The 27,862-nt window shown below is 39.4% G+C and overlaps 3 protein-coding genes across 5 annotated transcripts in view; 1 reads left to right on the top strand and 2 right to left on the bottom strand.

Annotated features, from left to right (window-relative positions):
• The window catches only part of usp13 (ubiquitin specific peptidase 13), a 33,520-nt gene extending 13,920 nt beyond the window's left edge, over nt 1–19,600 (bottom strand). The window contains exons 1-14 of one of the 3 annotated variants that reach the window (XM_078258897.1): nt 19,231–19,600; nt 16,931–17,056; nt 14,727–14,787; nt 11,891–12,012; nt 10,833–10,975; nt 10,375–10,559; nt 9,849–9,946; nt 9,573–9,763; nt 8,846–8,917; nt 6,894–6,999; nt 3,818–3,943; nt 1,650–1,803; nt 1,053–1,227; nt 814–902 (exon numbers count right to left, since the gene is read on the bottom strand). In XM_078258897.1, coding sequence (XP_078115023.1) covers nt 814–902; nt 1,053–1,227; nt 1,650–1,803; nt 3,818–3,943; nt 6,894–6,999; nt 8,846–8,917; nt 9,573–9,763; nt 9,849–9,946; nt 10,375–10,559; nt 10,833–10,975; nt 11,891–12,012; nt 14,727–14,787; nt 16,931–17,056; nt 19,231–19,341 — 1,759 coding nt within the window. In that variant the 5' untranslated portion in view covers nt 19,342–19,600. The remainder of the gene's footprint in view (nt 1–813; nt 903–1,052; nt 1,228–1,649; nt 1,804–3,817; nt 3,944–6,893; nt 7,000–8,845; nt 8,918–9,572; nt 9,764–9,848; nt 9,947–10,374; nt 10,560–10,832; nt 10,976–11,890; nt 12,013–14,726; nt 14,788–16,930; nt 17,057–19,230) is intronic. The other 2 variants (XM_078258898.1, XM_078258899.1) reach the window with 2 other exon arrangements.
• Nucleotides 19,601–20,622: 1,022 nt separating this feature from the next.
• Nucleotides 20,623–24,484, bottom strand: ndufb5 (NADH:ubiquinone oxidoreductase subunit B5). Its single transcript, XM_078258896.1, has 6 exons — nt 24,341–24,484; nt 23,400–23,482; nt 22,638–22,704; nt 22,434–22,495; nt 21,476–21,582; nt 20,623–20,839 (listed from the first exon to the last, which is right to left on the bottom strand). The coding sequence occupies exons 1-6, from the start codon at nt 24,456–24,458 to the stop codon at nt 20,719–20,721; spliced, it is 558 nt and encodes a 185-aa protein (XP_078115022.1). The 5' UTR covers nt 24,459–24,484; the 3' UTR covers nt 20,623–20,718.
• Nucleotides 24,485–24,938: 454 nt separating this feature from the next.
• mrpl47 (mitochondrial ribosomal protein L47) lies at nt 24,939–27,852 on the top strand. Its single transcript, XM_078258895.1, has 7 exons — nt 24,939–25,095; nt 25,561–25,709; nt 25,799–25,859; nt 25,942–26,038; nt 26,238–26,368; nt 27,070–27,165; nt 27,295–27,852. Exons 1-7 carry the CDS (start codon nt 24,962–24,964, stop codon nt 27,404–27,406), a joined length of 780 nt encoding a protein of 259 aa, XP_078115021.1. The 5' UTR covers nt 24,939–24,961; the 3' UTR covers nt 27,407–27,852.
• The last annotated feature ends 10 nt before the right edge of the window (nt 27,853–27,862 follow it).

Raw genomic sequence — 27,862 nt, 5'->3', positions numbered from 1 at the left:
TGAGGTTCCAAAAGCATTTCAGTCCAAAGCAGTTCAAGACACACACATTCATAAATTGTTCATTTATCAATGGGTTTGTTTTTTTTCTTTTAAATGTTGACATTCATCATCAAATCCTTGACTGTTATTTTTCATCAAGTTCAGGGGGTGCCATTAACTTATATTTGAACACCTCTTAGTTCCACGGAGGAGTGAAAACAAATGTAAAATAACCTAGATCACATTATAAGTAAGGAGTCTCTGCTGGCACTCCACCATAAAACACAACTGTGACTGTGGGCCACGTAAAACTTCTAAATATATTAAGGAAGATCATGATTTATAAATAGCAGTTGACACAATTTATATTTTTATATTATAGTTCATATCTTATTAGTAAAAACTGCACAGAGTTAAACCCTTGATTTTGTTGGCAAGGGGATGAGGGTTCACAGAGTTTCTGCAATTCAAAATGCTGCAAGACACTCTTAAATTCAGTGAATTCTGGTGTTCAGATAAATGTAAAACTCCAGCAGCCCTTTAAAGATATGGACAGAGTGAAAGATGGGGTAGTTTATGTCTATATTTCCAAAATTGCAGATGAAGCCATTCACGAGTTTACAAAAATGTACAGTTTCACCATAAACTGTATAAAAGAGTTTCACCTACTACTGTATGTGCTTTGCGAATTGCTGTTTGATGGTGCCCTCTGCTGGACATTTACAGCACTACAAATACTTATAATTGAGTCACAACATTGGTGTAGACCTAAATAGTCTATGGTGTAGACCAGTACAAGTTGAAATCCCAGGGTGAAGGGTGACAGATAGTTACCTAGTTTCTTCGGCACCCAGTCAACCCCAAATGTGAATTTTTTTATCTGCAAAACCAGATACTCTGGGAAGGAGGCAAAACGGGAAGTTCTGCAGAGAAAAAAATAACAATTTTGAAAACACAGAATTTCACATTTTTATCAATACAATTGGTTTTAATTTAAAGACGTGAGGTGGGATGAAAGCACTGAGGTGTAAAGTAGTCATTCCATGCCCAAGAACAGGTGGCCCTTTGCTTACTTGATTCCGGCTGACTTTGCCTGCAGCGCTGAGCTCCAGAAGTCAGGGACGTTCTCCGGCTCTGTGAAGGCCTGCAGGCAGGCGGTGAAGGGGATCCGTGCTGTAACAGGCTCAGGAGGAGCCCACGTGTTCTCCTCAGCGTCCCTCCGCTTGGCCTCGTATGCCAGCAGCTCCTCTGGTAGAATGACAACAAAGACAAACCCTTTGAGCTGTGCAAATACATTAAGTGTTAACATCGACAAAACTCCATAATATTTATTATTTTAAAAATTCAAATTTAAGTAAAATCAAGGGTGATACAATTTGCATTTTAATATTACTAAATTATTTATGGTGTTCAAGATGGCCTGCTGACAAGACAGCCTTATCATCTTTACCAGGGTCACATTTGTTTATAATAATTATACATGATCATATGCAATCACCTTTAGGGACAAACGCTGTCCCTCCCTCACTTTAAACTACACAGCTCCCAGTCTGGCCCGCCAGGACCTTCTGTGCCCTTTCAGAGAAGGACCTGCTGATTCTCCCAGCGGCTGGTGCCACTTAAGGCCATTGTCATGCCAGCTGTGTGTGCGTGCGTGCGGGCTCCTTTACCTCTATTGGTGGCCGCCTCAATGGGAGCTGGCAGCTGGATGCAGTAGTCCACCCGCTGAGTGTAACGAACCCGACGTGTCTGGCAGCACTGAACTCGCTCCTCCACCAGGAAGCGGAAGACATCGCTTGGGTTCTCCGAGCCTGCACTGTTCCTCTGTAGGACAACAATGTATAGGGAGGATGAGAGGGTGAGTTTTAATATCAACCACAAAGTCAGGCAATGAGATTAGGCACGTTTCAGTTTGATGACAGACATATAGACTTTTTTTTAAAGTACTGAATAAAGGCCAGGGATGTGGTCCAACACCGATAAAATGGAGGTTCCTCCCAGACTGCAATCGATACATAGTGTTTTCTTTGCACATTTTATTTTTCACTCAAGATTTTTTTCATCATTTAATTCTTGACTTCACTTATATCAGCCAAATGAAATCCCAAAGGCAGTCAAGCTGTCCCATCTGTCCCTCACATTGTTTGGTATGTTGCGCTAAAGCACCGATAATCTCATATTAACTTCATTAGCCTGGAGGGTTTTAGTTTCTTGTAGTCTACAAATACGTTTTAGAGAAAACTCTGAATATTTCTGTTTGTATTTTAGCAGTTCCAAGACAAAAACACAAGGATTGTTATTTAAAATAATGTATGTCTGCTTAACAGCTGTCCGGAAGCTTCACATGTACCATGAATATGGAAAGCTTCTGTGATGAATCTATTCTTTGCTGTGGTCCATTGCAGTCTCCTGGCATGACTTCAACACAACTGCTGTTTGACCCACATCTCTTAATACAGTCATTTATAATGTAGATGCAACTTTTTAATATAGGAACTGCCTCAACTAACCGGACGTGTTGCATCTTTTTAGAATCACAGGCACATCAATTATGATTACTGAGAAGTTCTGTGTGTCCTCACTGCTTATGAACCGCAGGGGTCATTGGAGTTTACACTGCGTTTATTTGAAGATTGTGATAAAGGATGGCATCAAGACTTAACACACCAGGTTGCATTGCAAGTCAGAGCATGGCATGAGCTGAGGCAGAATAGGAAGCATTATCGGTCCTCCCTGTGTACCGGATAGCACTGAGCTATATATATCCAGGTCGAGAAAGACACGTCAAAGCACCCTATGTATACGTACCAACAGAAGATACAGTGTGCTGTGTTTAGTCAAAAACAGACCCTCCCCTCTCAATCAACTGTCTGGCCATGTGTGTCAGGGGTCAGATGTACTGTAACCCAGCCATTTTGTAAACATGTTATGATTTCACAGTGGAGGAAATTCAAGTTTAATGGGGCAGTCAGTTTTGTGACACTTTGTAGGGTTAACAGGAATTATTGACCAAGAAAAAATCTAATTCCAAATTCCAGAGCTTGAAATATCTAATTACAATTATGGTGATATCCATAACATGATAGTAGTAAATGTTCCCTTCAAGGTTATAATCACATTTTAAGAATGAACTACAGCAAGTGTATACATTAAAATAAAAACAGATGGCAATTGAGTCATCGCCACAACAACTGAGCAAACTCCATCTGCTGATGAAGACCATAAGATGGGGTTAAAAGCTCCACAAAAAGCTAGCAAGTGGACCTTGTGTTAAGATATTTTGGACAAACTATACAGTAAGAGTCCTTATTATACAATTTTTTTTAAGCAACACTATGTAACTTTTCCCGCTTTGGTCCCCCTACAGGTTGTCTCATTGGAACTACAGCTGCAGCTAAAAGTTACATAGTGTTGCTTTATGATACCTTGTCACAGGAGGTTTTGAGCTGGTGGAAAGGCATGAAAGGTCAGAAGACCACCAAAATCATAAGGAGACATCCTCTGAGGACTATTAACATCCAAATACTGCAGTGAACAATTCTTGACATCAATTTATCAACTACAAAAAAACTAAGAAGAAAAAAATATTTTAATAAACAGCTTGAAAAATACTTTTCATATTATGCAAATAATTCTGTAAACACAAACAATCTAGATTCAGCACTACACGGCACATATATATAATTTATATTGTATCGTTTTATCAACTAAACAGCATCTAATAAATCAACAGGTGCTATTTAGGTATGAAAGTTAGTCTCATGATGTCACATACATACTAATCTCCTATTGTACATTTTGAATATTTTGACGTGCACAGAGGTTTAGCTTCACTCACCTCCACCACGTTTATGATGTGCAGGAAGAACTCGTGGGCATCTTGTTGTCTGTTAGAGGAGAACTCTGGGTGTCCCCTGCTGACCAGGGCCTTCAACATCCGGGGAGAGACACCCTTCTGCTGGTGCTGGAATGACAACATTTGGGCATCATACACACACACACACACACACTGACTGTGCATAACCACTCACCTGTCTCAGAGGGAAGTATAAGACAAGACAGCAGACTGGTGGTGAATATTACAGCACACTGAAAGCAGCATTCCGTGGCCTGCCAGTACCAGGCTCTGTACCAGAGAATAACCAGTGAATCCAATATAAAGAACTGTGTCAAATAAATATGCCTTTATATTTCAGTAGTCTATATCCATGACGTTCCACTTCCTGGATTGCTCAGGTGCTGGCGGATATTCCCTCTTCCCTCTTTTTTTGGGCCGGATGTCCCACACCTTCTGCTTTCTTTGTGTTGGCATTCTAAACTCCGGTTGATTTATGAGGACTATGGTTGACTGCTCCTCAGATCTCTGCAGGGTAAATCCAGACAGCTAGCTAGACTATCTGTCCAATCAGATTTTTCTGTTGCACGACTAAAACAACTTTTGAATGTACACGTTCCACCAAAACAAGTTCCTTCTCGAGGCTAGTTTGCAGAGGCACCGTCATTGTGTCCGGGGCTTAGCACCGCCCAAGACTATTGTGATTGGTTTAAATAAATGCCAATAAACCAGAGCACGTTTTTCTCCCATCCCGGAATGCTATGTGGACTCACCAGACCCTACTCCGCAGCGCTGTGGAGGAAGGTCTGGCAATGCGAGACTATATCTTCAGTAAAGAGACTTGCTTTTATACCCTGTAAACAGTTTTGAATCTCTAAAATATCATATTGAGATACCATAATACCAATTTTACTGCGTGATCCAACAACACAGAGAGTGCTATTGGCTGTAACTCAAAGTTTAGTATGCAGAAAATGTACAGCATCAACAATAAACAATTGGCATCACAGCCTCCCAATTAAATGGGCTTTACCTTTAAGGGACTGCTAAGCAGAAAATAGAATAGATTAAATAATAAAATTGTGTCTGGCTTATTGGTGTGAAACACTCAATGTTCAAAGTCGGAAGTATCCATAAGCCTTTATATGCCACCAAGCAACACAAGCAACTCGTTCTCTCTCGTGGCCTGAGAGGCAACACTCAATGCTCTCAACAACTCAAAATACTCACAGCACTAAAGCAATCTTAGTGCCAGTCATAACGGTCTTGATACTAGCAGCCCATGAATAAAAAGCAGTTTTTGTAGCAACATGGTATGCCAACGTTAAAGAAAACGTTACACTTTTTTGAGAGATAACCGTTATGCTTATTCGTTTTCTGGTGGACAGTTACCCATACATTTTTTGCCAGTAAAAAGACTTAAAAAGCCATTTTAATAAGAATATGTAATTGCAATGGGTAAGTAGACTGACCACAGCCTGCAAACTCGAGCCCCTTCTCAGCTGTCAATATGTATTCAAACCTGCTCCCACCATCACATGTGAAGTGAATAGGAAGCGCAGGATCACAGTTCTGCCCTATCAATTACTGTGGCTGGTAAAGCTTATAAGAAGCCCTGTGCTGGGCCTCATTATGCTTTAATTGCTTTCCTCTCCTAGTTTCCCAGCAGCTGTGTACTATGTAGTTCAAAAGGCAATGATTTCATATCATATGCTTTTAAATAAGCAAAGCAAAACACAGAAAGTATATAGCCAATCAATTGGCAACATCAATTAAACTGTTCAGAGACTGCAGGAAGCACAAGAGAATCATATACCACAGCTAATATTTGTGACTTAAGCAGCAATGTGGGAAATTAAAAGCAAAACACAGTATGGGGGTGTGCCTGGAGCGGTGTTCATAAACAATTTGAGTTGCACATTTGGGACCGCAGACAAAAGCTATTTTCGGACTGAAAGAAAAAGGTCTAAGCACAAGAAATCTTGATAATATGTCTTCCTTTTGTTTCGATCAACATTTTCAAAAAATTACAAAAAAGCTCAGGTTTAACACATACAGTATACTGCATTATAAAAAGTTGTTTCATGTTTACATTGGGAAAACATCAAACTGACAAGCTGAAACTCTGTCTTGACAACCCTAACATTTTAAACTAGGGCTGTCAATCGATTAAAAAATGTAATCTAATTAATTACATACACTCTGTGATTAATTAATCGAAATTAATCGCATACATAATTAACGGTGCCTGAACCGATACTTTTTAAGAAAGTAAAAAAAGAAAAGAAAACAAAAAGGGTACTAAACAGTCGGTGACATTAAAGAACGGCTTGTTTATTGCTAAGGCCATATGGTCAAAATTAAATGGTTTAATAATAATGTATAACAATAACTTATTTCACTAGTAAATTGCTGTTGAACGACAAAAACAACCACCAGATGGGAAAAGGACATTTACAATAACTTCAAATGCACCACGAGGCTGTAGTTTACCACTTTCATTGAACGTACCGTCTGTGTTGTTTTTCCGACAGCAGCTGCAGATTGTTACATCCCGGTGTTGAATCCTCTACAGTAAAACACAGTCAAACTTTACACCGTTTAGCGTTAGCTGTCAGCATTTTAACCGTGTTTAATCCAGCTACTAGCTAGCGGTAGGCTAACGTTAGCGGCTGTCGAGTATAGTGTTAACTAGCGTCATGTGCAGCGGTGTTTGTGTTTCAGAGCATCAGAGAGAAGTGCAGACATATCAGTGGCACCAGATTTCGGTAGCCAGGGTTGGCAGGAAGAAGATTTTTACAAGTAAATGTTCCAATTAATAATCCAGGCAGCACATTCTCGTCTCCCTCCTTCATTTTACAGTCCAATGGGGCTAGAACGGCTCCAGGTCAAACGTCAATATGAAATGGATTAATCTGCGTTATTTTTTTTAACGCATTATTTTTTCTCAGATTAATTAATCGAAATTAACGCGTTATTTTGACAGCCCTAGTTTAAACATTTAAAAGAGTCACTTTGCTACCACTCAATATTAACATGCTTCTGTCTGTTATGGGGACAGTTTGGGAGCTGGACATACCCAGTTTAATACCTTGTATTCTTCTTTCATCACCTGTTCAATGAGCTCAGATTTCATGGGTGGTTTGGAGTACTGGCCTGAGAGCAGTCCATGTCCCAGTTTAGCCCTGTCGGACAAAAACAAAAGGGATAAACATTAAAACATACAGTCAGTCCTTTAGTTTAGTTAGGCTGATTTCTTGGATGACACACTCTGAGGGAACATGTGTCTTCACTCATCAGAGAAGAACATTTCAAAACCTTCAGACAACACACACCAGGGGCCTGTTTCACCAGGCAGCTAACGTGTTAACCCAAGTCTCACAAAGCTGGTTCCAGTTCAAATTCAGCTCTAGTGCCATGGTAACAAACCTTTTAGGCAATATATCACTTTTCTATTCTCCGTCTTTTCCTAAATCCTTCTGATTTGCAGACATTCTAATTTGTAATGTATTTGTAAAAAGTTCATTTTATAACAAATCTTTGTTCCTTCTTCAGACTACAGACAGTCTGTATAGATTAATCATTTGTAATTCACCATTGATGATTTTAATTCATATAGAAACAAAATCGAAACCGATTCCTCAATATCTGTAATAACGAGTCTGAACTTGCTCATTAACTGTAGGCGGCAGTCACTCAACCCATTTCAGTACAACTTTCACTCAAGTCTTATGTTGTTTTACACACGGCAAGAAGTATAAAAGCAAGTTAAGTAAAAGTGAAGGCTGAATTTTCTGAATCTCTTTCTGTACTTTCTTATTTATTATGCACATTAAGTACTAGAACCCAACCGATAAAGGATTTTTAAGGCCAATAGATAGATAGATATATACACAATAGATAGATACAAATATTTGGTGATTTAAAAATCCGATAGATTATATATATATATATATATATATATATATAAAAAACAGAAACGCGTAGCAAAACATATACAACAGATTTCCCTAATGTTAGTTATTTGTAGTTATTTATGAGTCCTAAATAAAATAATATGATAATGCAGTTTAAAAATAAACTTGTTTGTTTTATTGTCACAACAGAACAGAGGACCATCCAAGTATATTAAAGTTCTGATAAATAAAATGTATAAAAATACAAACTTAAGATATGAAACTTAAAGGGTTAAACATGAGTGTTGCCAACAGGGACAATGTAGAGCGCCCTCTGGTGGACAAACTATGCAAAGCAAACACTCATAACATGGTTGAAGGTTGTTTCGTCCGTTTTTATATTTTATATTATTCATTTATCGGCCATTATAAATGCAGATACCGACAGTTTAGAAAATGCCTAATATCGGCCGATAATATCAGCCCGCCGATATATCGGTCGGGCTCTATTAAGTACAGAATACAGGGTAACATATATTAATTCAATTCGAATAAGCATACCTCTCCATGAAGATTTAATTAACGCTCTGCCTTTAGTGCTATTAAGAGAGGGGCCATATTTAATCAATACAGGCCCGACGCACTAGGAGACAGATTTTCTTTCTGAATGACTTGATTCCTGCTGACAGGCTATCAAATACGAACAGAGACGGGTATAAACATGTTTATCTGGCAATGTGCCTCAGAATATGAAACGTTTGTTGCTTCACATATCTGATATCTGTCGGCTGCCTGGCTAAGACTCTATTTACCTTTCATCATGACCACAGCACCCTACTGACCTCTTGCAACACACTGGCTTACATGACAAGTATTTAGCAGAACACATGGGAAAAAAGGCTTTCACCCAACAAAATATCTATTATTTATTAGCTTAATGAAGATTTAGAGACGATACTTGTCCCTCTTATAAAACTGCAGAGGCAATATTTAGTTATTTCAAGCATTTTGTTAACTAATTTGAAGTTAGTCACCGACAACAAAACCTCAGCCTTTTGTTAACCACAGAGACAGCAACACCTTCACTTGTTTTGTGTACTGTAACACTGCATTATGTAACACTGGAGTCACTTACATTTGTGTGGCGAAGTCCTGGCTGGGGTCAAGGGGTGAATAGTCAAATATTCTCTGAAGATTACCAACATACCTAAAGATCACAACACATGGAGATGGAGCACATGGGACGTTACACAGACACAAGACCATTGGAAGCAGACAGATGTGGCACTAAGAAGACACTAACACCTTCTGCTGATGGCCATATTAGTAATTTAAATATCCCAAGTTGTTTCAAATAGAAATATTACTCTGCATCATCAAAAAAAGTCATATTTACCAGTTTGGCCTATTGAACCTCTTGTTATGTGTCTCATGTTGCTAAGAAACTCATATCAAAATGCTGGTTCCAAGATCTCTTTAGTACCTGACAAATGTTATACCTGCCAATCAACCTAATATTTGCAATATTTTATTTTAGCAGCTTTGGTAATTCATTTAAGTCCTTCTCTGTGCTGCATTTACAGTATATTTTGTCTACCTCCCATTGTTACAAAGACATGGGAAATAAAAATCAATTAATGAAATCAAGTTGTGTTCCTTTTGATAACAAAATTCTGTTTATACTCAAAGTGACATAGACTCACTAAACATGGCTTTTTTGTGCTCTGATAGAATTGCTGTGATATATATGAATAATGTAAACAGAAATAAAAAAATAATGGGGGGGAAATAAGTCTACAGTATATCCAAAATAATATAGACAATAACATATTATATGTGAAGTCTCATCACAGTATACTCACATCCTCTGAAAGTCTGGGATGCTGAAGAGGACCTGTAGCACTGTGCCGAGGTAGCAGCTGTTCCCCAGGTTTTTGATGCCTGTGTAACCAGAACCAAACACCGCTTTCAGCTTCATGCCCGACTCCTGGATCACCTCCCATTCACTGACCCGCGGCCGGGAGTTATTGTCTGTGTGGTGACCATTCTCTGTCTGCAGGGAGAGAGATCTGTGTGAAACCTTCACTGTGGAAGCCTCACGTTTTGGTCTTGGTTTGTTTGTTCACAGCTTAACTTACTCTTTTCTGCATCTGTAGCATGTCTATTCCAAAGTGTGACAAGTGTTCTGATATGTGGGGGTCCAACACAGCTTCCTCCTCCTCAAATGAGTAGACATCTGAAACCAAAGCATCGATTAAATGACTACGATAGGTCCGATTTTTAATCTGACTCTAAAGAAAAAGCTTAACATTTTTAAATTACAGATTTCTGGTCAGCAAGTCCCACCATACCATGCCCAAATCTCTGACAAAGTGTCAAATAAACATAACTGAAAATGATGAGCTCCATGACAGATACAAGGTTTTACTGCAGGGCTGTTTTAGATTGTACAGGTGTACATCGTAACCTGGTAAATCAGTGCATATCATTTTCAAATCATACTATTTAAATACAGTCTTAGACTGTTTTCTGCTGTGACACTTTGCCAAAAGTTCCTTTGCATTAGTAAAACTCAAACAATTTAAAAGGACACCGACTAACTGACAAACACCATGTAATAACTCGGATTCTGCAGTCTAGATAATGATGTCACGTGTCTCAGACCTGCTCCGTCAGGGGTGATGGTGTCCAGTTTGACAGCCAGGGGGTATTTGGTCTCTTTGTAGTGGTCCAGAGCATGGCCGTTGCCTCCGCTCCCATCAAAGAACCACTTCCCACAGAGCACTGCTCCATCTGTCAGGTTCAGCCACAGGTTTTCTCTCATCTCACACTTTTGACACTTCCAGCCACTGATGGTAAAGAAACAGAGACTCTTGTTACCGTTTTTTTTATCCTGCAGTCAAAAAGAGTCACTGAATGACCGCATTTTGCTCACAAGCAAGTGAAGTAGTGATCAGATTTACACTTTGACTGTTAACAGATTGGATAAACAAGGCCCACAGCAAGACAAAGTAATGCAGTCATGTGAATGGCTACACAAATGCAATCATCTACCCAGAAATGTAAGGCCCAAGGTATAAATGATACAGTGGAGTATCAGTGTGGCTTGGTGCCTTTCCTACCTGGGTGGGATCCTGACCCCATTATCCAGCTGTCTGAGGCTCCTGGCGTGTCTGGACACCTGGATCTCCTCGTCCCAGGATTCAAGCTCCTGCTTCTTGTAAGCTGATGGTGCATTGAGCACTGCGTCACAGGCGATGGTCACCTGAGTGTCACAGGAAACAGCAGAGACAGAATGAAGTTCTGGAAGTGGGTGTGATTCATGTCACGTTGAAAATACATCAACCTTCTTCTTAAAAAGAAAGCTGAAGGGATTAAGAACCTCTCCTTAACAGTTCATTTGTCAGATATACAATTACCTTACCTATTTAAGATAACCTTAAATGTAAGTAATCAATAACAGTAAATGGAAAGGACAAATCGTGGATTTGCAAGATCTATGAAAGACATTGTTAAGCTGTACCACATAAAGCGATTGATTCACAGACAGAGCGGCCCTCTTTTGCTACTGTAGTGCAGAAACAAACCATGCAAAACATTGCAAAACAAGAAGGGTAAGGGTAGTAAAACAACTATGCTCAACATCACAATTTGTTCATTAAATGATACATGCATAAAATCATTTTTAAATGTAACTCCCATGACATGCCAACACCAAGCCTCATTCACTGTAGATGCTCACACTGCTCTAAAAAAATAAAACAAAAAGGAAAACAGGAATAAAATGTCTTCTCTGGACTCCATGCAAGAAATGAAACACAAAGCCAAAATATATACAGTATGTGTGTCCAGTGGTTCCCCAGACTCTTTTCTTGGCCAAAGAAACAGCCTTTACACTAAAAGCTTCCACCAAAACCCATCCAAATGAAAACTTTTAAACAGCTACTAGAGGTTAGGTGAAGCACAGGGGAAACTCGAGCTTCCACAGAATATATTATATTATATTCTTGAGTGCAAAGTTTAAAATGTGTGACCATGAAACTCTTACTTAAACCTTAACAAATGCAGGCTTTGCGGCTCTTCAACCTGTCTGTTCAGTGACAGGGGAACCACTGAGTGCACCCTCCCCATCGACATGCATAGAAACACACCAGCGCCCGTGCAGCACCGACTCACTGACCAGAGCAGGCAACTCCTCAATATTTGGTAAGGGGATCTCGAAGTGGTCTGGAAAAATGACAAGCTTGACCTCGTCTTCATATTCATAGTCCTCTCCGTTAAAATCACGGTTTAGCTCTAAATCTACAGGGGAGGAAGTAAACATTGACATACTTTGTTATTTTATGTTCTGTTCTTTTCTGCCCTCGAGTGTGAGGTCTGTTCTTTTTTTTAGGTCCTTCCTTTGTTACTTCAGTCAATAACATAATAGTCTGATGATGCAGTTGAGTACAAACAGATGAATCATTGAACAACAACAAAAAGAAAACAATGGCACCTTTATAACAATGACAGGATGACTTCCTACGATGCTGATGACTCTTTTGCTCAATTCATGTAGAGCTATATTTAGCCCTTTATAACACACTCTTATCAACAGCAATTTATAGTTACTTAGGAGTACTGAGGATGGCTTACATCTCTGACATTTGTCTGTGCAGCTATGGCACCCTCATGTTATTATTGATTATATAATGAGACTGCTTAAAATGTGAGCTGCACTACCATTATTATTTTCCTTATTGATTAATCTGCTTGGTATTTTCTCGACTAATCGTCTATACCAGTGGTTCCCAACCTTTTTTCCTTGGCGCCCCCCCTACTTATGTCTAAGAAAAGCTGAGCCCCCCCTCCGAAACCGACGTTAAGGTAACTCTCGAGATAGAGCCTTACTTTCGTTTTTGATACAGAGGGGTTATCAGCACTTTTACGTTTCTCCGCCATGTTTCATTCATAAAATAGTGATGCCGTGGCGGCAGGAAAAATGAGGATGATAGCAGCTAACAGCTGACCTGATGACAGCAAGGGCCACAGGTTAATAGGTCACAGAGGTTTGGCCTACTAAGTAGCCTGCCTACAATTTTAAGCGAGAACAAAAATATATAGTTTTTATACAGACTTTTGTATACATTATATATTCTAGTGTATTATCATAATTTGTTTAACATTGTCTAACTTTTTTTTTTTACCTCAACCTTAAACCAGATAAAGACTTGCGCACCCCCTGTGATCTTTGCCACCCCCCTGAGGGGTCCCCGGACCCCAGGTTGGGAACCACTGGTCTATACCATGTTAGAAAATATGACCAACACACTTTCCTAAAGCTTTCCGACTAACAGTCCAAAACCCAAAAGACATTTAGTTACGATGGAGCTGAAACGAGTAGATCAATAGAAAATGAACCTGCACTTATTTTGATAATTGATTAATTGTTTTTGCCAGCTAGTTTTCTGTTTTTCTGTTACATTTTTTGGGGGGGGCTTTTTTTGGCCGTTTGTCATACAAAATAAGGCATTTAAAGACATTATCCTGGGCTATATGAAGACAGTCAGTCAGCTAATTGATTACTTAACTAATCATTTCATTTCAAACTTTTTGAACCAAAATCTAGAGAGCCTCTACTCTTTAAATCACTCTCCGTACAGAGTTGTCCGTTCTCCACTCCAGCCTAAAGTTGTGTAATGACTCATGAGAAACAGGATCATAGGTTATCCCTGACATTGTTATTGTAGGTTATCTGACGTTACCAGTCAAATGAGATCACTGGACTGGTATGGATATGATGGCAGATACATACATGCCCGCTGTCACATCACAGACCCAAAATGGATGGCAGCAAGAATCGTCTCTTAAAAAGAGTCTGACAAAATTTCTATCAGAGAGACCGAGTCAGACGTTGCTAGAGGGTTGACCTAAACATGCACAGCAATCATCAAAAGGCAACGGATAACAAAGTCTATGACGATTATAAAACAGAAACATCAATTACATTGAGGGTGAGTGGAAGGAATTCCTCCCCCGCCAGGTGATGGAAGGGGGGAAGGAGGGAAGGGGGGGGGGTGTTGAGAGACACCTGGTCCTCTCCAAGCAGCGTCATAGCTGCTGTGGAAGTGTGTCAAGGAGGTTGACAGGTGGTGGCAGCTGAGAGGCCAACGACCAACACCCCCTCCCCACACCGAGGAGGAAGAGGGGAGTAGAGCAGGCTTTGATTTAGAATAGTTACCAACCACATATACAAATATATGGGCTATATTTGGAGCATACAAGGTGCAGAAGAAGGAGAATGGTGGAGAACGGAGGAGAAGGAGGAGGAGTCTGATCATGGGAAACATCTAACGCTTTGGGTAAAGGGCACTTGGGGGGGGGGGGGCAGCTGACGGGTCACCACAGTGTAACAAACAATAACACGAACTTGTAATGGAGGGGTTCTCTTAGCGGCGAGAGCTGTTTCTGACCACACAAATCAAATACTTAATAATAAAACACCAGGTTTAGTCCAGCCTCTGGCCAGTGGTGGAAACTGACTGAGTATGGGTTTTTAGTCTTTTACCTTCATTGGTATTTTATTTATTTTTGCTTGCTTATTTTCTGTTTGGATCCTACTGTATTTTAACAAATGTTTATCATGTGAAGCACTTTGCAACTTTGTCTGTAAAAGGTGCTATATCAAATAAACTTATTATATTATATTCATTACACATCACATACATAAAAAATGTGAGGTACTTGTAAGTTACTTCTACTTAATTACATCTCTGAGGAACTCAGATTTTTACTTCACTACATTTATCTGATCTCACTGTTTGGATCTCTGAGAAGAGAAAACACACGTGCAATTACCGCTTATCGCCATAGGTGCCACCAAAGAGAACGAAACAGAGAACTTAGAGATTGTAACTTTAAGTAACATTTTGAATGCAGGATTTTCACTTGTAATGGAGCATTTTTACATAGTGGAATTGATACTTTTACTAAAGTAAAGGATCTGAGTTTGTCTTCCACCACTGCCTCTGACTTACCTAGAAACACTTTTCCATTTCTTCGTCTGGGGATGGCGCCTCCTGCAGCTCCTGTGGCTTTCTGTGGGAAGCAGGAGGGAAGAGAATCAATTGGATCAGAGAACCCTCATCCCATTAAAGGCATCTTTTAACACCTTTGATGATTCTCTATGTAAAATGCTGGAAAACGCTTTTATGCTCTGCTGTGACAGAAGGCCCAGATGGTTGTCATTTTGTTAGAAATAGATGCTGGATGTTCCAGCTGCCAGGTCGGGTTACAAGGCCAGGGGAAAACCCCTTCCATGGCATAGTCAAAATTAAAGAAAGATAAATTAAGCTGATTCAGTTGCTCGTTTTACAAAGACAATTTGTAGATTTGGACAGATACCATTTATGTTATGTCACACGTCATGTGTTTGGGCCTCTCTTTGCCTGTAGAGCGTGACATCGTTTTCCTCTTTTCTCTCTGTCCAGAGTGGTAGAAAACTAAAATCATTCATCATTAACAGACTGATACACTTTTTCAGTCTACCAACAACATTTTCTGTCTTGATACATGAATCAATCAACAAACAAACTTTCTCTTTGTCAGTGAATCCACCAAAACGTGAATCTGCCAAATGACTGGCTGGCAGCAAATCAACCCAGTGCCACAGACTGGTTTCCTATTTATCCCATCAGGTGACTGCTTCCAGTTCACTCAGCAGGGAAGAGGACACAGTGGCAGACAGACAGAAAGACAGAGAATGCTGACACACTCGAGACCAAGTGGACTCATGGGGGGAAACAGCAGACACAGGAGCCAGCAGAATATGAGCAGCTGTTTCAGATCAGATCCAGGCATGGAAATAGCAGCTCTTTACAAAGCAGAGCTTATCTGAGGGCAATTAGAGCCAGTGAGAAAACATGGCAGCAGCTAAAGCCTTGTGTTGTTCAACATCAACGTTTTTTAAAAAACGGGCTTGTTTGGCTTCTTTTCTTTACACAAAAAAAAAAAAAAGCAAAAGTGCAGTGCACACAGGGATGGACAGAAAAAAACATGAATGTTATTTATATTAATTGGAAGAGTACCACTTTTTGTTTTACATAATTGGCCCCAAATTACCAGGTTCTTTCTGGGAAACATTAGAGGATAGTAAAAGAAAAAGAGGAAACCGTGAAAAATTAAGTGTTACATATAGCTACAAACAGAACAGTGTGAAAGGTTATGGTTGTGATATGGGGAGTATAGAAAGATGAAAACATATCAAGTGTCAGCCAAAAACACTCAGACAGGCCTCAGCCTGAAGGCGAGTCAGGTCCAATGAAAAGGCTAAAACAAATATATTCATTTTCACCTTTCTTTAAAAAGTTGATGACCAAGCACTCCAGCTCCAATAATATGCAGAGCACACAATGTAATATAATCACTGGTGTTCAAGTATCTGCATCATGATATCAGCAATCCAGGTCACTCAGTGTACCTTTTTTATCAAAAGCTACTTTCAGTACTGCATACTTCTGAAGCATCAGTCACCACAGTGTGAATTTAACTTGTAATCCTGATGGCATTAATAACATGATCTACTAACAGAATATACACATTCCACATGTGGCATAATAGTAAAATGCACAAGTGCTTCTTTAAATAAAGAATGGCTAACACTTTAAGTTCCCCTATTTATTTATTTATCATAAGTGGTATACAAACATGTAGTAAATACTTTATAACACACCATAATGTAGTTCTTTGCAGCTTTAAGGACATTTTAAGTGCTTATTATTAATGTACAGTATTTGTCAACAAGTATAACTTTTATGAAGACATGTTTGATATTTTTAAAACAGTGTTATATTATTATTCATTATCTGTTTATACACCAGCCTCCACTTGGGGGTGCACACAAGAGGAGTTATATTTGTGTACAAATACATTCAGAAACATTAGTAGTGTGTAATAAACCATGTGTTAAATGTTTATATACAGCTTATAAACGTGGGATAAAGTGTTACCAATTTTTCAATTCCACGTTCTCACATGAAACTCTCAAACTACATTAATAAGTTGTGCGTGTCAAGTTGTATGAATTAAATTGAATTCACATAGGCTTACTAAAATAGATAGTCTCTCTTGTTGCCTTTTGTGTATTATTGTTTTATTGATTGTAAAATTCTCATTCTTACTACTACTACTGATGTTAAAAATCAGTACCCACCCAAAAATACAGGGCAGGTGTAAAACGTACCTCTTTGACATGTCGTTTGAGGTGCATGTAAACACTCTGTCCTGTTTTGCGATAATGTCTCTCCACATGTTCCCGTCCAAAGCCCAGGAATGTGTTCATACACACATACAGGCCTCCCTCGGACTCCTGTAGACCAAAACAAACAGTAACAATGAACAGCAGCACGAGGTGAAGAACCATCAACACAACAACACGTTTAACAGATTGAAAAATACCATAGAATTGTTGTCTTCTATTTTAATATTGCCTAGTAGCGCAGAGGCAAATTTATATATATATATATATATATATATATATATATATATATATATACTACTATATACTACACATCACACACATACATATATACACATACACACACACACACACACACACACACACACACTATATACACACATACACACACACACACACACACATACACACACACACACACTGTATAACCTCACACAAATCTTCCTTCTTATAATGCCTTTTCTAATCTGACACACAGAGGCAAGGCGGTATTTTAGCTTTATTAAAAAGGTATTTCACAGTGACAATAAGTAGAAGCCGTCGTGACAAAAACATCAAAGCTATCAAGCTTGGCCACACTCCCTGGCACAAAAACATTCACATTGGAAATGCAAGCAAGAGAGATGTGTCAATGATACTGCAAGCACTTTTTCAAAAAGCCTTTCTTGCTCAGTCTTTCTTGCATTTTGTCAAATGGCCCAAAATGTGTTCGAGCACTCTTGCACAGAAAAAAAAAAAGTTACTTTAATCGAGAAAATGGCTGCTGCTGAGAAGCCTGTTTGTTTACTGTAAAATCCACCGAATCGCATTCACCTTACACACACTCTTTTAGTCAAAGAACGTCTCAAAAATGGGATTAATCTTTGATAATTTGTTTTTTACAAACAATTTGATACATCAATGTTGCTGCTACTGTTACATACAATTTCATTGACAAAGTAGTAGGCTACCGCTTTGCTTTTGGGGCACTGAGGACCTGCAGGTTTAAAAACACAGTAACCTTATTCCTTATAAAACAGCTGGTGAGTACCAGTGGACTGAGGCCCACACATGTCACATCTTGGATTGACGTACTGTATCTGAAACTTGTTGCAGGATACAAAGGTATGATGCATGTGACCAGTGGATCACATTTAAAGTATTTTAAAATGCAGGATAAATACAGTAGGACCTCCTTCAGGGGATCTAATTTCTTCTGACAGAAACAACCTCCTGCACTTTCACACGTGGACTGTTAGAAAGACAAAATACATCAAGAATACCGTTTCAAAACTAACCTAAATCTGCAATCAGTGCGGGCCTAACAAACCCCTGTGATAAACCTTTAAGTGGCCCAAAGTGTCATATGAGCTTCAACAGTCCAAGGATAAAAATAAACCAGTCCTTGGGCCAACATGATGAGCTCCAGACAGCTGAGTCACCTTTAAATACAGTTTCAGTCAAGAAAGTAATTTTTGTATTGTATGTATGCATAATGTGTTAAGAGACAAAAACTCAGACTTTCTATCAAGTCTTTACAAGTACAGGAAAGGTTGAACTCTGCATCAGAACTGTAGATTCTGACATTTAAAAGTGTTGAAAACGAAAATGACTAATTAAATGAAAATATGCATCAGCATATGGCTCATGAGATTATCTATGAACTCTCTAGTGACACAATAACATAAAAAAAATACTATAAAAGGCCCAGACTTATTAGTGTCTAGTACTACCAGTATCACAATACTAGCAGGGTTAGCATGAATTTTGGATTAGTCATTGTAAACGCACTACTGAACACAGAAGTGAATTGTAACTGTACATCACACCACACATTGATTGTTATACTATCAAAGGCTAAACAACACTATTAGGATTAAAAAAAATATATATATATATATATATATTAATATTACAAACTTCCAGCTAAGCACCACTGACGCATTTTAGCTGTAAACACCCTCTCACACACCGCAGCTACATCTTGAAATTAATTCAAAGCTCGAGGCAGGTGTGTTAGCAAGTGTGTTGAAGCGGTAATGTGGCCTGAACTGCACCGTCTACCTCTCCCTGCACAAAGGGAAACCCCTCCATCTCTCTCTTTCTCTCTCTCTCTCCTGAGATGTAAACAACGTTGAATTATTTATTTTATTTTATCTCAAGTTCACGGAGAAAGGTGGCCATGGAGACACATACACACATTACAGCAGAATCACGTGTGGTGTTAAGCCAAGCCAAACGAGACTGTCAGTTCCCCCAAACAACGCGCTCATGTCTGGGTATGTAGCCAGTATGTGGACACTTACTGGAGAGTCGAAGGAAAAGGCGCACTCGCTCTTGAAAACCCTGTCTCCTGTTTTGGGCACTCTGATGGTGGGCATGTATGGGACCAGCAGCTCTCCGAGGTCTGCAGCCATCTTCGCATTCCTGATTCTCGCACCACAGTGCTGCGGAGCCAGCGGAGCAGCGCTGTCAGAGGAGGATGCTATTTTTAAAACACTCTGTCTCTACATTCCTCCGGCCAGGGGGATGTGACGCTGAAAAACATAAAAATAAAAGGGGTGGAGGCTGGTTGCAACACATGCGGCAAAGCGAAGAGCATGAAGGCTAATGTTGGTCTTTTGGCTGTTTTCTTTTTTTGCAAAAAAGCTTTGACCTGCGCAGAAATGACATCGCTACTGTTGACTGTGGTGACGCCTTCTGCTTGGAGATGTTTTACCAGAAGGGCCCCTCCCACCTCTGAGGATGATTCATAAAGCCGCCCACACTTAATCCCATGCACTTACTACAGCATGTTTCCCCCTCCAGGATCAAGGAAAAGCATGACTATGAGGTGCACTTTGATTTTTAATAGCTGCTGCTTGCAGTATCCTACAAGCCCACCACACAAAAGACTCCATCCACGTGTTAAACTACAGTAGCTTTTGTTGTTAAAATTATAAACCATTTTTTAAAAGCTAATTTTATTACTCTGTAACATTTTGCGTTTATAATAAATAAATAAATGGTGGAAGTCACATTTAAAAAGTTATTTCGTGCATCTTATAATTGAAGGCCCTTTGTCCATCAGACAAACAGCTTGTCTGCACAGCTCTGCCACCAGGTGGACGCTCTAGTTAAAAAAAAATAAGCAATGAAGCAATTGATTTTCGCAAAATTGTATCCCATGCAGTGTGTCCTTGTTGACAAACTAATGTGTCGCCTGCCACCCTCCTTGTGGATGAGATGAACAAGCGTGATCTGTTTCTTATGGGGCAAATACAGCGCACTATCAAAAGGCTATATCTCAATGTGTACTCCAATCAGATAGACAAGACAAATAAAATAAAAATAAAAAAAAAAAAGATTAAAAAGAAAACAGACCACATAAAAATGGGACTGTACACGAGTGCATATGTATGAATTTAAAACTCAATTTGTTTCTGTACACATCCATCACATCCATTATCTGTACCTGGTTATTCTTTGCAGTGTGGCCGAGGTGGAGATTTTACCTGCACATATGCAGCATCCTGCATATTGATGAACTGTGAGAGGACACAGAAGCATCCAGGGACACAGAGAGGACATTCATACTTCATACAGAAATATCTTACCTACCTTTGCCCAGCAATGTAACCTAATTCACAAAGATTTAAATAATTGTAAAAACATTTTTGCAGCATGAAGCCAATAAAAACACTGGAGAACTAAATATCAGAGTACATATAGATACTTTATTTACGCAAGAAGGGAAACAATGTACAAACAGTGAGATTGATCGGCATGATGTTCTGATGGCAGACACGTCTGGATTAATTGTCAGGTGTTGCCTTGGGGCTGTAGTCAATTAGCTCCTTGTTGAGGGTCCGCACCTGGAACCAGGGGCCATCTCCCTTCATCCTCATCTGTCGACGCACCTCCAGCTGTGTCAGTCTGTTGAAATGGAAAACAAGAGCAAGTTGTGAATCCCAGAATGGTGCTACAACACCCTCATTCACATTGCACAAAGCCAGGAGAAAAGAAAAATCATCAAAAATCAAACCTTCATTTATGCTTGTACACTCAATCTCATTAACATCCTTGTGTGATTAAACTAGACTCACACAGAAACCTGTCTGGAAGCGTAACTGTGCCGTGGCTGTCACTGGTGCTTATAGTTAAGTCAATCCTTGAGGGGTTTCTCTGACTGTAATGCTCAGTAGACGCTCCACACAGAGATTGCCGCAACAGAGGTTGTGAACTGTACCGCCATGGTCCGACTTTGGGACCAACATAAAGAAACACAGATCGTGCCATGATTGCAGTTTGCATCTGATGCTATAAAGGGGTTGTGCTTGATAAGAAACATTCTCTCTTAAAATCAAATATTTATATTTAGTCCATGTTTAGTGTGTGACAAACAATTTCAGTTTGGCAAGATACATTAAGAATTATTTCTGAGACGGTTTATTTCTGTCACCGGAGATGTTTAAGGACAGTTAGAAATATCTTTATGCCCCTGTGTCAAAGCTGCTCTCTGGCCTTCACACATGACAGGAGAAGCTATAACACACTGGTACTAAAACTCACCTCATGTCTGCCTTTTCTTTCTCTATTTGGATTGCAGCCATCATCTTTTCATAGTCCTTTACTGGGGAATCATAGAGGTTCCGTGCAATCCACCTGGTGATGGGGTGCTGCCATGACACACAAGACAGGAGTATCTTTAATGACTGCAAATGTATTTGATCCCAATAAACAATCACTGAAATTTTAGTTAATTAAGTAATCAAGTAATTTAACAATTACTGTAACTATATTAGATTTTATCCTCTTACATTTTTGAATGAATGGACAACTGTACAGAGGCTCCTTTCTGAAATATCTGGAATTATAGAACCCTGCTCTTACAAAATCTGTGGTGGGAATATTACGGACACAACACTCATAAAACATTCACTGGAGGCAAACAGGGCTGCTATGTGTTAAAAAAACGTACTTGGCAATAAAACCCTTTCTGATTCTGATTTAAAGATTGGCACTGCAGCAAAGGCTTCATGATGGCAAGGGTGATTATGGTATGCATGTACTTAGGACTGGGCGATATATCGATATTATATCGACATCGATTATGAGACTGGATATCGTCTTAAATTTTGGATATCATAATAAGTGTTGTCTTTTCCTGTTTTTAATGGCTGCCTTACAGTAAAGTGATTTAATTTTCTGAACTTACCAGACTTCCTAGCGGTTTTATTGTTTGCCTTTACCCACTTAAGTCATTGTATCCACATTACTGGTGATTATTTATCAAAACTCTCATTGTGTTAATATTTTGTGAAAGCAATAGTCAACCCTACAATATCAACATCGATGTATTTGGTCATAAATATCGTGATATTTGATTTTCTCCATATCGCCCAGCCCTACATGTACTATGATGCCCAATTCCAAATTGAATGCATGCTTAAGCCCACCCATTCCTGAACCAGGGTTCAGATCAGTGGCACAACCTCTAACGAGATAAGATGCTACAGTAGTTACGTACCTTGTAGTACTCCCAGTGCTCAGGTTCGTAGTCCTCAGGAGTTTCAGCCAGCTCTGCCTCACCTTCACAACACAGTCACACTCAAGTTCAATTCAAAGTAACTTCTTTTGATTTACTCATCAAATCACATATTTAAATGACAAATTAGTATCAACTTATCTACAATAAAACACACAAAAAACCTGAAGACATATCCTTACTTACCGGCAAAGACATTCACACATGTGACAATGACAGCCATAGGAATGCCAGTCAGGAGGATGTAATATTGCTGTGAAAAAGAAATGAGAAGACAAAATGACATACTGAAAATTGTAATGTTGGGGTGATTAAGACTGGAGCTCCAACCAAGTCAACATGTCAGGAATAATTATTACATTGAGGCAAAAGCAGTTGGCATTTTATGCATGGCTTTAATTTCATTACACTGAACCTCTATAGCGTAGAAACTACAAGATCAGGAGAAATGTTTAGACTGGAAATTTTGGACACTTTGGGTTTGATGCCTGCATGGTTTCACTATTGGCTCCATGTCAAGTTAGTAATCCAAGTGTGGAAGCTTATTCTATTGCTGAAATAAATATAAGTCATTCTGGATCAGTGCATCTGCATTTGTGAAATATAAATATGACATGAGCATGTGCAAACATGATCTCAAATAAGGGCAATAACGGCATGTTATTTATTAGGTGGTTCAATAAGTAAATAGTTTTGAACAATGATGCAACTACCTTCAGGAATACAACTTTAAAGACTGTTGAGGGGCTGAAGTTGAGTAAAATTACATTAAAGGCTTTTATTATCGTTGTCAAAACTGTAAAAGAGTGAGCAGGTACACCAGGGCTATCAACACACAGATGTTTATGAAGACTTACTGCTGCTGGCATCAATCTTATCTACTAACTGCAGCACACTTTAGTTTCTCATGATCACAGGAAATTAATTAGATGGTGTTACAGTACTCACCAATAAGCGCAGAAATCTCCTGTCATAGAAGTCAGTGGGTTTGATGACAAACATTTTCTTTCCATGACCCCAACGGACGGCCACTGCAAGGCAAGGCAGGGGGACACTGTTGTGATCATATATTTCACAATTAAAAGGTGGGTGCTTAACTGGCACAGTACTGATATCAACACATAAGACTAGACCGACTGGGATTTTGGTTCTTGTGATAATGGCATGAACTTATTATGCTGTCTGTAGTATCTTAGTAAAGTGAACAATCGGTGCCTCATTATATCCACAATACTGATGATCATTCCTCAAATGTGTCTTCTTTTTAATAAATCAGGGGTGAGCACTATGAACAAAATCACTATTATGATCATTATCACAGCTTCATCTTGTCAATGATATCTACTAAAGTTTATCAAATTGTGTGGAAAAATGTTCAATGTGCATCCCACTGAGTCAAATGGGTTTTATAGCGTAATAGTGTCTACAAATTACAAGTAGCCTACACATAATATATTTCTCTGGTATTTAAGCTCTCGAGTTATTACAGAAGTTGGTAACATAAGGTGTATAATTCATTTCGACATTGTAAACCACAACATTTTGTAAGAGAATTTTGACATGATTATAACGTTAATAGTGAGATGATTAATTGTCATTCAACCGCTAGCTATCAATCAACTTTTACAATACAAATACTACTTGCTCTATTGAAAAGAACGGCAATTTAAAAAGGTTATTAGCTGACAAATACAATATAGCAGCTGCATGTTACGTTAACTACTGAAGTAACGTAACTAACCTACTTTGAACTTTTTGTTGACAGCAGGACAAACGTTACCAGCTAGCTAATATTAGCAAGCTAACAAGTCCCGGCGCAAGGTCATAAGAAGAGACGGCCACCTTTAGGGTCAAACTTCTCACTCTTCAAAGGCCAGGGTGTCTCTTACCTTTATCTGTCCGTGGGATTGTTCGAGTAAGTACATTTGCAGCATTATTTCCAGATTTAAGAGGACTCAGTCTGGCTGCAAAAGCAGCAGCAGACCTGAGAACACTCATGCCCACCATGTCTACTGAGGGATGGCGTTTCAACAACAAGAGCTCTGATTCGTTGATGAAAGAGTGAAGCGGAAACCGCCATCTTTAACGAGGGCAGCTCCTAGGGCCAGATCATATGGCAGATTCGTTGATTTTTATCCTTCACAATAGTACATACAGTATATAAACGTGGTAACATAAATATATATTAATAACTGAAAAAGTAAAACAATAAAAACAAAACATTTAATATAGAAAAATGCATGACGGGTAATGTGGGAAGGACTACAAAGCATGCTACAAGGCCAATTTTTTCCCTAGGATGGTAAAGGCATGACCCGCCCTACTCTCCCTTTGATTAGCTAGTACTTGCCTGCTCTGGTTGGTTCGGGTTTAGAAAAGATGAGTGGGATTGGTTAGGCCAAAGTGAGAATGTCAGGGTAAGCCAATCAGAGACAATCAGAGGCAGAGTAGGTCGTGACATATGTTCCCCATCCTTGGGAAAAAAAAAAAAGTACTTGCCTACGATAAAGATGGCGGCGTCCTCCTCAGCAGGACGCGTTTTGACTCTTTGCAAGCAGTTTCAAAATGTCTTTAGGATATCCTCATCGATAAATACTCAGCACTGTTCTACTTCTTTGATCAAATACCAGCCTCGTCTTTACAGGTAAGACGCAGTTGCAGTGTGCAAAACATGACACATAAGCGACGTTAAAGTCAACGTGTTCATAGCTAGCTAAGCTCTGCTCCCATCAGTGACAGTTTGTGTGGATTCTGTAAAGGAGTCATTATCTAATAAAATACAATAAATACAAGCCTCAATATATTAACATGGACATCTTCAAGTCTTTAGTATGATGCCACCTCCAGACGCGTTGAGTTCATCCATTGACATTGGATTAATGTAGAGCCATGGATCTAGTGGCTTGTTTTTGACTAACGTTAACACATAACGTTTTACGTTAACTCTTAAATTTAGGATTAGGATTTGCAAGTGCCTCTCTGCAGCTCTCTGATGACTTGTTACAATTCAAACTAAGAAGTGCAATCTTAGGAAAATGGAATACACATTCTAATGTGAGGTTGATTATCCCTTTTACATGTTATGTGAATTCATTTTTGCACCCACCAGGGAAAAGTCTCCACTCGCTGCCCTGTCTTGGTACAGTCCCGCCAGCTCTGTGGGACAGTGTCGAGCCCTGCACACAACCATCAACAGGAGAGGGCTGGAAGAATTCTTTGACCTCCCTGAAAACTGGGGAGAGACCAATGTGAAGTCAGGTAAAACACTTCAGGGAGCTTATGCCTACTATGGCTGCACAGTCTGCTTGTGTCTTTTAATAATAGACAATTGTTTGACAATATTCTAGGTGCACCATGGACTGCCAAACAACTGAGAACAAAGAGCAATGAAGATTTACACAAACTCTGGTAAGCACTGTTGAGATCACACCGGTGCTTCACAGTGTATGAACATTTATCAGCTGTCCGTAACGCTCTTGTTCTATCTCAGGTATGTGCTGTTGAAAGAAAAGAACTTGCTGCTCACACTTGAGCAGGAAGCAAGAAGGCAAAGGGTTCAGATGCCGAGTCCAGAAAGATCAAGGAAGGTTGGTTTGATCCTCAAGTGATATCTCCACCATTAATGTAGAAATAGATTATATATTACATTCGACAGCTCAATTTTGACTCAGCCTTTGACTGAGCTTGTTGGGATGCAGGGTTTGTACTTGCAGGACTGTGGGGGTTGTTTGTTTTAAGTAGGAGCCCTGGCTAAGATAAATATTGCTGTCTCCTCCTTCCTCCCAGGTTGAGCGGTCGATGATCAGACTGGAGACGGTGGTGAAGGAGAGAGAGACTGCCCTGCGACTGCTGCAGACAGGACAGGAGAAAGCCAGACCAGGAGCCTGGAGGAGGAACATATTTGGATACGTCTACTGGTGAGGACAGATTCTCCGTATGCATTACATCACACATGCACATGGAGAAATGCAGCTATCTTAATTAACATTTTTTAGGTTTCCTGTGGAGTGCTATGAAGCTGTTTTTCTATATTTGCGTCCCCATTTATTTATTTTTTAATCTCATGGACACACATGCGTGTTTCAGTTCCACTGATCGTGTGGTGGTGAAACGCCAAGATATGCTGCAATGCACTAGGGAAGAACCACATAATGTTAACAATTCTGAAATTTCTGAAAAAAAATCGACTTTGCAAATGTTTTCTGAGGAAGGAAAATGTACTACATTTCTTTCCAGAGTTCAAGAATACACACTGATCATTTCTAGTCAAAGCAGGTCGCGATTTCAACAGAATTTAAGTTTAGGCAATGCAGATTTAGATGGCCTGGTTAGCTCAGTTGGTAGAGCTCGACGCAGCAGCCTCGGGTTCGACTCCGGCCTGCGGCCCTTTGCTGCATGCCATTCCCCCTCTCTCTCCCCTTTCATGTCTTCGTCTGTCCTGTGGAAATAAAGGCCTAAAAATGCCCCCAAAAAATTATCAAAAAAAAAAAAAAGAAGCTGATTTAGACTTTCTGCAGGTGATCTGTTAGCTGATTGCAGTTACCTCTAAGGGCCAGGCTTTAGAAAATGAAAGGTGGTAAGTGGCATTACTTATGCACACTTGTTTTCTTTCCCTCAGGTATCGATTCAAAGAATATGCTATTCCTTGGCACATGAACAGAAGGTACAAGCGAAAGAGGTTTTTCACACCCAAGTTTGTCCAACCACACATAAGGTAAGATATGGCAGACATGCAATATTGTTGCCCTTTTTATAGTGTAAATTGTTTTAGTAGATGTAAAATGTTTGTAGTTTTTGTTCCCTTTTTAAATGTTTTTTTTTATTTCATATTTCTGTCTTGCAGACTGCGTATAGAGAAGCATCTTCGAGAGAAGGCCAGGAAAGCCACATTAGAGAAGAAAACTCAGTCCAAACTCAAGGAGAAGTTTCCTCGTGTGAAAGTTTCCGCATCGTGAAATTTCAAGCACACATTTTGCAATATTGGAGTTTGACAGCTGTGAGCCTGACGTGTGTCCAGAAACAAGGCCTTCTCTGCATTTATCTGCTGAGTTAATGTGAATACTCAAGTCTGAATCGGCTCATGTCAATAACTGAAGGTCTGAAACTGTTGTCCTATGTCGAGTACGAGTTTTTGTCCAGCTGTTATTGGAGCCTATAAGATAAATTATGCTACATCACCCTGAAATGTTTGTCAGTTTTCATACCTTATATTAAAACAAACCATGGATCATCTTGTACTAGTCCGCAAGATGATTTAAAGCGTTAATGCAACTTAAGTCATTTGATACCGTTATGAAAATGTTAACCTGCTGTTTTATGTCCAACAACCACGTTGGTCTTATTAGCAATTTTACAAGAAACCCTCACAACAATCAAAATAAAGTGAGCTATTATACTTTCATCACACACTT

Source organism: Sander vitreus, chromosome 9 (assembly GCF_031162955.1).
Source record: "Sander vitreus isolate 19-12246 chromosome 9, sanVit1, whole genome shotgun sequence".
In the NCBI taxonomy this organism is placed as follows: domain Eukaryota; kingdom Metazoa; phylum Chordata; class Actinopteri; order Perciformes; family Percidae; genus Sander; species Sander vitreus.
Note: the sequence above shows the minus strand (reverse complement) of the source record. Positions and strands in the feature narration are given on the sequence as shown.

Bases quoted from the DNA above. Each gene is read 5' to 3' on its own strand.
- ndufb5 (XM_078258896.1), bottom strand. From the start codon at position 24,458: ATGGTGGGCATGAGTGTTCTCAGGTCTGCTGCTGCTTTTGCAGCCAGA. The intron at 23,483-24,340 runs GTAAGAGACACC...CTTGCCTTGCAG, and splicing joins AATCCCACGGACAGATAAAG to TGGCCGTCCGTTGGGGTCAT. The intron at 22,705-23,399 runs GTGAGTACTGTA...TCTTTTTCACAG, and splicing joins GGAGATTTCTGCGCTTATTG to CAATATTACATCCTCCTGAC.
- mrpl47 (XM_078258895.1), top strand. From the start codon at position 24,962: ATGGCGGCGTCCTCCTCAGCAGGACGCGTTTTGACTCTTTGCAAGCAG. The intron at 25,860-25,941 runs GTAAGCACTGTT...GTTCTATCTCAG, and splicing joins GAAGATTTACACAAACTCTG to GTATGTGCTGTTGAAAGAAA. The intron at 26,039-26,237 runs GTTGGTTTGATC...CCTTCCTCCCAG, and splicing joins GTCCAGAAAGATCAAGGAAG to GTTGAGCGGTCGATGATCAG.